Source organism: Sorex araneus, chromosome 2 (assembly GCF_027595985.1).
Source record: "Sorex araneus isolate mSorAra2 chromosome 2, mSorAra2.pri, whole genome shotgun sequence".
NCBI classification, from domain to species: Eukaryota; Metazoa; Chordata; class Mammalia; order Eulipotyphla; family Soricidae; genus Sorex; species Sorex araneus.
In genome coordinates, this window is record NC_073303.1 from 356,329,956 (window position 1) to 356,338,865 (window position 8,910).

The 8,910-nt window shown below is 59.1% G+C and overlaps 1 protein-coding gene across 1 annotated transcript; it reads right to left on the reverse strand.

Moving 5' to 3' along the window:
- Nucleotides 1-3,295: 3,295 nt before the first annotated feature.
- Nucleotides 3,296-4,915, reverse strand: LOC129401894 (elongin-A-like). Its single transcript, XM_055124847.1, has one exon. The coding sequence runs from the start codon at nt 4,913-4,915 to the stop codon at nt 3,296-3,298; it is 1,620 nt and encodes a 539-aa protein (XP_054980822.1).
- Between the last annotated feature and the right edge of the window lie 3,995 nt (nt 4,916-8,910).

Sequence of the window (8,910 nt, forward strand, 5' to 3'; positions counted from 1 at the left end):
ACCCACACAGCTCAAACACCGTCGGCTCGTCTATGTTCGTTAGGGCAGCGCCATTCACCATGGCAGAAACTGGAAACACCCCGAGTGCCCGAAAACAGAGGTGTGGGCAGAAAACCCGGAGGGGGGTGGAATCGTTCAGGATGGGAGATGTGTGCCGAACGTAGTTAGAGGATCAGAGGGATAGCCTCTGAGTCTCTGCATGGCTAACCAAAATACCCCAAAGTACAGAGTGATTCTCGAGGAAATGGCCTGCCCTAGAGCCATGGAGGGCTTCAAGGGGGCGGGGGCGGGGGGAGGGGAGATCAAGGGACATCGAGGATGGAGAAATTGCACTGGTGGAGGGATGGCCGTTTGATACTTCTGTGATTGAAACGCAACCATGAAAGTTTGTAACTGTAACTCATTTCGATTCACTCATTAACAAGGCATGCTTTGAAGATACCTTTCTCTTCAATAGCCTGGAGGGTGTCTCTCATTCTGGGCAACTCAGAGAAGGGAACACCAAGTCAAATATGATTGGAGGTCATGTAGGGGGGAAAGATGATGCGGGCCCAATAAAGACAAGAGACTGAACACAATGGCCACTCAACACCTTTATTGCAAACCACAACACCTAATCAGAAAGAGTGAACAAAAGGGAATACCCTGCCACAGTGGCAGTGTGGGGTGGGGGGAGACAGGACTCGGGAGGGGGGGAGGGATGTTGGGTTTCCTGGTGGTGGAGAACGGGCACTGGTGAAGGGATGGGTTATCAAACTTTGTAAGGGAGAATCATGAGCACAAAAATGTATAAATCTGTAACTGTACCCTCCCGTTGACTCACTAATTAAAAACAAACTATTAAATTTAAAAAAATAATAATAAAAAAATAAACATAAAAAGGCATGCTACTGTAGATGGGGTCCCTACAAGGCGATGTGTTCAGCGTTGAATCATCTCTCAGAGTCACGTTTCCCTCCGTGTGGGCGCGAACGCTGGCCGTGCTTGCTGTTCAATCTAGTCTCAGCACTCCGGACTCTGTCCTTTCTCTCCCTAAGTCAGAAGACAGAGCCTGCATTCGAAGACCCCCAAATCCAAGCCGATTGTCTCCAGGACTTGGAGCTCAGGGTATGGATTTCTTCGTGAGAACGTGGGATGAGGAGCTCTCAGGTTGTTGAGTGCAACCGGAGCCAGGGCGGGCATGGTTTGGCTCTTTGTGTAACCCAGATCTGGAAAAGGTTGGAGCGATCAACCGTGCGGTCTCTGTGTGTCCTCTGTACCCGGATATGCACACGTGCCGATCTGCACGCTCTACGCGTCTGACCACTGCGCGAGAGAGGTCCGAGGAAGGAGCACTCTTGTTGCTCGGAGGAGACCGCTGGTGTGGTGCCTGACACAGTGTCAGACAGCAGGTGCCAGGTGCCGTTCAGCTCGTGGTCCTGGGTGTCCCGTCGTTGTCTTGGCGCTGCATGTGTGGGACTGGCTTTGGGCACCTATTTGGAAGCGATTTGACACGCGCTAGACCCGCACTTCTGGACCCACTGGCCGTGCCCTGAAGCCCCCCGGGCCTGCCCATCCACCGCAGGGCATGAAGGGTCCTCCATGGAATAGCGGGCTGTGACCCACCCGGTCGGGTTGTTTAGGGTGGGGCTGTGTGCAGACGGCTGGCTCTGCGGTGGGCCCGCCGGGGGGTGGGGGTGGGGGGCGGAAGGGCATTCCCACGGTGACTCACTCAATTACCCCACCTGTCCCAGTGGCCCATGGAAACTGTTCTTTGGACCCTCTGGAATCGTGGGGGAATATGGTGCCCACCCCTTTGAGCAAAGTGGGCCTGAATTTGATCCCCGACGCCCCGGGTGATTTTGCACAGCTTAGCAAAATTAGACTCGGACCTGGAGTCATCCCAAGTCGCGTGTCCCAGCGTTCCTCTGATGTGTGGATTTGCCCCCGTGAGATGGCTGTGACGCACCCCATCTGTGCGTTCTTTCAGTCACATCTCCTGTCCGCAGCCTGGCAAGAGACTGGCACGTTCCCAGGGTCTTGGAATTTGAAAAAAGTAGTCATTCCCGAGGGGGGTGTGAGCAGGGGCTGGGCGGCCTAACGGTGTTTGCAACTTCTTGGGGGCTGTGTGTTTGCTAGGGGGACAGGATGGAGACACAGGGCCGCTCGCGGCTCATTCGCACAGGTTCCTCAGGGGACTGTAGGCGGCCCTAAGGTGGGGCTGCTGCCGGTGGGGGCCCAGTCAAGGCAGCATGTTCAGCCCTGTTTCGTGTCTCGGGCTCAGGCTTTCTCTCTCTGTTTAGGCGTGAACGCCGGTGCTTGGTGTTCCTCTTGGTGTTCCAGAGCCACTCCACGCTCTGTCCCTTTCGCCCTCTCACTTAGAAGACAGAGCGGTGCCGGGCATGGATTGCAAGTCCGTTTGAACCAGGTGTTGGAGCCGAAGGTCTGGTTGTTATTCGTGAAGGGTGTGCAATAGGGAGCGCTCAGCTTCCTCTGTCCGACCGGGCCCAGGGTCAGCAGTCATTGGCCGATTGTGTAACCAAGATCTGAAACAGGTTGGGGCGATCAACCCAGCAGTCTCTGTGTATCCTCTAGACACATACGGGCCAATACCGATGTGCGTGAGCGCTGTCTTTGATCTCTCTGTCTCTCTCTCCCTCCCTATCTCTCTCTCTCTCTCTCTCTGACTGTCTCTCTCTCCCTCTCCCTGTCTCCATCAGCTAGAAAGGCCCCAGGACTGGAGCAGTTTGTCTCCAAGGAGGGGACTTTTGTGGTGGTCCCTGACACACAGTCAGGCAGCAGTTCCCACCGGCCTGGCTTTCAGCCTACGGCAGGAGCAGGAAAGTGTGAGAGCTGCCCGGTGAAAGCGGGTCCTGTGCGGGCGGGTGGCCTGGCTTCAGTAGCAGACGCGTCGGTGCTGGTGGGAAGGGAGCGTGTGCCATGGGTCTGGTATCTAGCGAGTATGGCCGGGATCCCACCCGCCGCGCTCCACCTAAGCAGAGGACCAGCGACGGAAGACTGGGTTCGCCCTCCGGCTGGGTGGCCAGAGGTCCATGGAGGAGGTGGCGTGTTGCCGTCCAACGCCCAGGTCTTTTTTCCTTTGTTTCCCCAGGGGTTGGTTTCCAATCCTCCTCCGGACCCGCCATCACTCTCGAATCGGCCGAGTTCAAGCCTGGGGGTTTCGGGAGGGTTTTTGCGGGAGAGGGAGCGGGGTGTGAGAAGGCGGTTTGTCAGGGGCGAGCCCTGGGAGCCGCAGGAAGTGCTAGCGTGGGTTGCACTGTTTCCTTGCCGCCGCCCTAGGCTCTGTGCGTCTTCCTTAGCGCCGGGAGAGCAATGTCCTGAAGTCTTTGATGGACTTGGCCATCAGGCGGGGCATTGGCTTGTTGGGTTTGCGTTTGGCGAAGGCCTGCGTGCGTTGGGAAGCGGCAGGGCCTGGGTTGGCCGAGGTGGCCTCGGGCAGGCCCGCCGGAGGAAGGGAGGTGGGGGCGTTGGTGCGGGGCTCTGGCTGGCAGGCGGTGGGGGCTGGGGCTGAGTGGGGCTCGGCCTCGTGCCGAATGGCTTCTTCGGGGTCCACGTGGGGCGTCTTCGGTAGTGGGAAGGGCTTTGCGGTTGGGCCGTGGAAGACCACGATCTTGGTGCGGGCGTCTTGCAACTTGGTGAGGCGGGCCGAGCGGAAATTGAGGGTGAGAGCTTGGAGGCGCTGCTCTCTGGCCAGCTGAAGCCTCAGGTAGGCGTCGCGCCAGGATTCCCCCGGTCTCGGCGTGTCCGTGGGAAATTTCTGGGCACAGTGAGCCTTCCAGAGGTGGTCTGCGTGGGGCACGAGGCCCGGGTTGCAGGTCTCGATGCGGTAGAGTTGATCCGGCGAGCAGCTGCGCAGGACGGGCTGGAGAAGAGAGTAGGAGGCGGGCGGCAGCGGGCCGATGGCATCCAGGTGATTCTGCAGGAGGCGCGTGCAGAGCTGGCGCAGGCTGGGCACGGCGGGGCCGTGGGCTCGCTTGGAGCCCGCGAACACGCGGGTCTTGGCGTTGACTCTGCACGGGGCCAAGTCCGGTTCGTGCTGGCGTGGGGGCGAAGGCTGCCCGAAGGACCCCCAGTCCCAGTGCGGGAGCGGGGCCTCCCCCGCGTCTCCCGGAGCGGGAGCGGGGTCTGGCCGGCAGGCCAGGCTGTCCGAGAGGGCCGTTGCCAGCTGGGGGTCTTGGCGTGTGGAAGGCCGCGGGTCCTCTGGGCGGGCTGGGGGCCCGTCGGCTGACTCCAAGGCCCAGTGGTCGTCGTGGTCGTCGTGGTCGTCGTCGCTTCCCGCGCTCCCTTGAGCGTGCTGGGTGTGGGGCTCCTGCCCCGCCTGTGCGCTCTTGGTCCTTTGCTTTTTCCTGGGTGGCGGTTGGTAGTCGAGACACTCCTCCCAAGACAGGCGTGCGGGGGCCTGGGACTCGCTGTCTGCGTGCCCGCGGGGGCAGCGGGTGGGGGTCCCCGCTGCCCTCGCCCCCGAAGGAAGGCGTGTGAGTTTGATCCTCAGCGGAGGCACGGTCCTCGGGGGTCCCTGGGGCGCGGGTTCTGCGGCGTCCGGTGTGTCCGCGCGTGGGGCCGTGGGCTCTTGCTGGCCGCAGTTTCCTCCCGCTCGGGCCTCCCTGGAGCGCTTCCGGCCGCGGCTCTTGCTTGGGCTGGCGGTGCTGGCTTCGGCTGGGGCCGGAGCGTCCAGGAGCGGACTCCAGCGGTCCAGCAAGCGTGCGGCCAGAGCGGCCGGCTGCTGGTAGTCGTGCAGGCGCCTGAGGGCCTTGCTGAGGCGGGAGTCGTCCAGGAGAGCGGCGGTGGGCGGCAGCGCGGAGAGCCTGGTCAGCGCCTTGAGGAGCTTGGCGGGTCTGGGCAGGAGGGCCAGCTGAGCTTGCAGCTTGTCCAGGGTGGCGTCCGGCGCCGGGCGGGCCTGGCCTTCTGGCTGCATGTCTCCGAGGTGGAGGCGAGGGGGCCTGCAGGTGCGGCCCTTGCGGGCTGGGCTAAGGCGCTGCGGCCCGAAGGGTGGAGGTGAGCTTCGCGGCAGGTGCAGGAGTCGCAGCTGACGTCGGGCAGTGGCCGGCCTTCGGGCTCCTGGGCGGCGCGGTGCGGCGCAGTTCTGCCAAGCTCTGTCTCTGCGGCGAGATGCACAGTGGGAGTGGCGCCAGACGCGCGCTTATGTACCCTCTGGACACAGCCTGGACCCCAGGTCCCGCCCCCCGCGCCGCCCCTTGGTCCTCCGTGCAACGGCCGGCTGTGGCGCACCCTTGCGGGACGTTCGGCCTGGGGATGCCTGGAAATCCCCCCCGCCCCCCCCTCTTCCCGCTCCAACCTGCACTCCAGGAGGGGCTCCACCGTGACTCATCTCTTACCCATCCACACTCACTCGCCTGCCTCACCTGTCCCACTCCCCCCGTCCCGTGGCACCCGTTCTCTGTCCCGTCTGCAATCATGGCATCTCGTGGCAGTTCCTCTCAGGAACCTGGGCCTGGTGACTTTGAACAACTTGCAGAAAACTCCAATTGCAACTCGTGTCGTTCCCTCGTGGAGGAGTAGCTCTCCGGCGTTCCTCGCGCCGTCTTGGCTTGCCTCAACTCGGCTTGCTGTGACCACAGTTGTGCTTTCTCTGGAGCGCCATGTCATGTAGTCAGGAGCCTCCTTGGTGCCCAAACGCATCCAGGGATCCAGAATTTGAACGGAAATCATTCCCGAGGGCTGTGTGAGCACAGGAACCCAAGCTGTGAGGAATGGGGATGGCTGATGGGAATCTTGTCCAAATGAAAAGAGTTGGGTCCTTTGGGGTGGCTTGTCATCCCAGCCCCTCGAACGTCCTCCCGGAACCTCCCTGTGTCTGTGTGTGTGTGTGTCTCTGTGAAAGAAAGAAAGAGAGAGGGAGAGAGAGCACATAAACGAGGGATGCTTGCAGAACTGGACAGCTCCATGGGGGCAAAAAATGTACACCTGACCTCTACCTTAGGCCATGCACACAAGTCAGTTCCAAGTGGATGAAGATCTCCACATCAGGCCTGAATGCAAGAGGTCCCTGAGGAATACGGGCAAACCCTCCACGCCCATGAAGCTGCAGGCGTGTTCCACGAGGAGCCAGCGCCGACCAAGCAAGCGGACGCCAACCAAGATGAACACACGGGAGCCTATGAACCTAAGAACCGTGTGCACCTCAGCCGAAACGGTGAACGAGACTCAGAGACGGCCCCTGGAATTGGAATGATGATTGAAGCAATACCCCTCTCCTAAGGCTTGAATATCACAGCTCTACTAGGCACTGGGAGAACTATCCAAGGAAAAAGCGCCTGTACTCATCAAGAAACGGGGAGAAGACATGAACAGAACTTCCTCAACGAAGACATCCGCATGGCTTCCAGGCTCATGGGGAGGCGTCCGACCTCGGGAATCGTCGGGGAGATGCAAAAGCAAACAGCAAGGAGATAGCAACTCACGCCATAGACACTGACACACATCCAAAAGAATCAGAACAGTCAGTGCGGGCACGGATGTGCAGGGAAAGGGACCCTCAATTCCCGGGTGCCGGGAATGCCGGCCGGTTCGCTCTTTGTGCCAAACGAGACAGACATGCCTCAAAGAGGTAGAAATCGAGCTCTCAGGGACCCCCGCCATACCGCTTCTGGGAATATAGCCTGACGGTCCAAACCCACACAGCTCAAACACCGTCGGCTCGTCTATGTTCGTTAGGGCAGCGCCATTCACCATGGCAGAAACTGGAAACACCCCGAGTGCCCGAAAACAGAGGTGTGGGCAGAAAACCCGGAGGGGGGTGGAATCGTTCAGGATGGGAGATGTGTGCCGAACGTAGTTAGAGGATCAGAGGGATAGCCTCTGAGTCTCTGCATGGCTAACCAAAATACCCCAAAGTACAGAGTGATTCTCGAGGAAATGGCCTGCCCTAGAGCCATGGAGGGCTTCAAGGGGGCGGGGGCGGGGGGAGGGGAGATCAAGGGACATCGAGGATGGAGAAATTGCACTGGTGGAGGGATGGCCGTTTGATACTTCTGTGATTGAAACGCAACCATGAAAGTTTGTAACTGTAACTCATTTCGATTCACTCATTAACAAGGCATGCTTTGAAGATACCTTTCTCTTCAATAGCCTGGAGGGTGTCTCTCATTCTGGGCAACTCAGAGAAGGGAACACCAAGTCAAATATGATTGGAGGTCATGTAGGGGGGAAAGATGATGCGGGCCCAATAAAGACAAGAGACTGAACACAATGGCCACTCAACACCTTTATTGCAAACCACAACACCTAATCAGAAAGAGTGAACAAAAGGGAATACCCTGCCACAGTGGCAGTGTGGGGTGGGGGGAGACAGGACTCGGGAGGGGGGGAGGGATGTTGGGTTTTACTGGTGGTGGAGAACGGGCACTGGTGAAGGGATGGGTTATCAAACTTTGTAAGGGAGAATCATGAGCACAAAAATGTATAAATCTGTAACTGTACCCTCCCGTTGACTCACTAATTAAAAACAAACTATTAAATTTAAAAAAATAATAATAAAAAAATAAACATAAAAAGGCATGCTACTGTAGATGGGGTCCCTACAAGGCGATGTGTTCAGCGTTGAATCATCTCTCAGAGTCACGTTTCCCTCCGTGTGGGCGCGAACGCTGGCCGTGCTTGCTGTTCAATCTAGTCTCAGCACTCCGGACTCTGTCCTTTCTCTCCCTAAGTCAGAAGACAGAGCCTGCATTCGAAGACCCCCAAATCCAAGCCGATTCTCTCCAGGACTTGGAGCTCAGGGTATGGATTTCTTCGTGAGAACGTGGGATGAGGAGCTCTCAGGTTGTTGAGTGCAACCGGAGCCAGGGCGGGCATGGTTTGGCTCTTTGTGTAACCCAGATCTGGAAAAGGTTGGAGCGATCAACCGTGCGGTCTCTGTGTGTCCTCTGTACCCGGATATGCACACGTGCCGATCTGCACGCTCTACGCGTCTGACCACTGCGCGAGAGAGGTCCGAGGAAGGAGCACTCTTGTTGCTCGGAGGAGACCGCTGGTGTGGTGCCTGACACAGTGTCAGACAGCAGGTGCCAGGTGCCGTTCAGCTCGTGGTCCTGGGTGTCCCGTCGTTGTCTTGGCGCTGCATGTGTGGGACTGGCTTTGGGCACCTATTTGGAAGCGATTTGACACGCGCTAGACCCGCACTTCTGGACCCACTGGCCGTGCCCTGAAGCCCCCCGGGCCTGCCCATCCACCGCAGGGCATGAAGGGTCCTCCATGGAATAGCGGGCTGTGACCCACCCGGTCGGGTTGTTTAGGGTGGGGCTGTGTGCAGACGGCTGGCTCTGCGGTGGGCCCGCCGGGGGGTGGGGGTGGGGGGCGGAAGGGCATTCCCACGGTGACTCACTCAATTACCCCACCTGTCCCAGTGGCCCATGGAAACTGTTCTTTGGACCCTCTGGAATCGTGGGGGAATATGGTGCCCATCCCTTTGAGCAAAGTGGGCCTGAATTTGATCCCCGACGCCCCGGGTGATTTTGCACAGCTTAGCAAAATTAGACTCGGACCTGGAGTCATCCCAAGTCGCGTGTCCCAGCGTTCCTCTGATGTGTGGATTTGCCCCCGTGAGATGGCTGTGACGCACCCCGTCTGTGCGTTCTTTCAGTCACATCTCCTGTCCGCAGCATGGCAAGAGACTGGCACGTTCCCAGGGTCTTGGAATTTGAAAAAAGTAGTCATTCCCGAGGGGGGTGTGAGCAGGGGCTGGGCGGCCTAACGGTGTTTGCAACTTCTTGGGGGCTGTGTGTTTGCTAGGGGGACAGGATGGAGACACAGGGCCGCTCGCGGCTCATTCGCACCGGTTCCTCAGGGGACTGTAGGCGGCCCTAAGGTGGGGCTGCTGCCGGTGGGGGCCCAGTCAAGGCAGCATGTTCAGCCCTGTTTCGTGTCTCGGGCTCAGGCTTTCTCTCTCTG

What these genes read in the sequence shown, in the direction of transcription:
- LOC129401894 (XM_055124847.1), bottom strand. Translation starts at nt 4,915, where the DNA reads ATGCAGCCAGAAGGCCAGGCCCGCCCGGCGCCGGACGCCACCCTGGAC.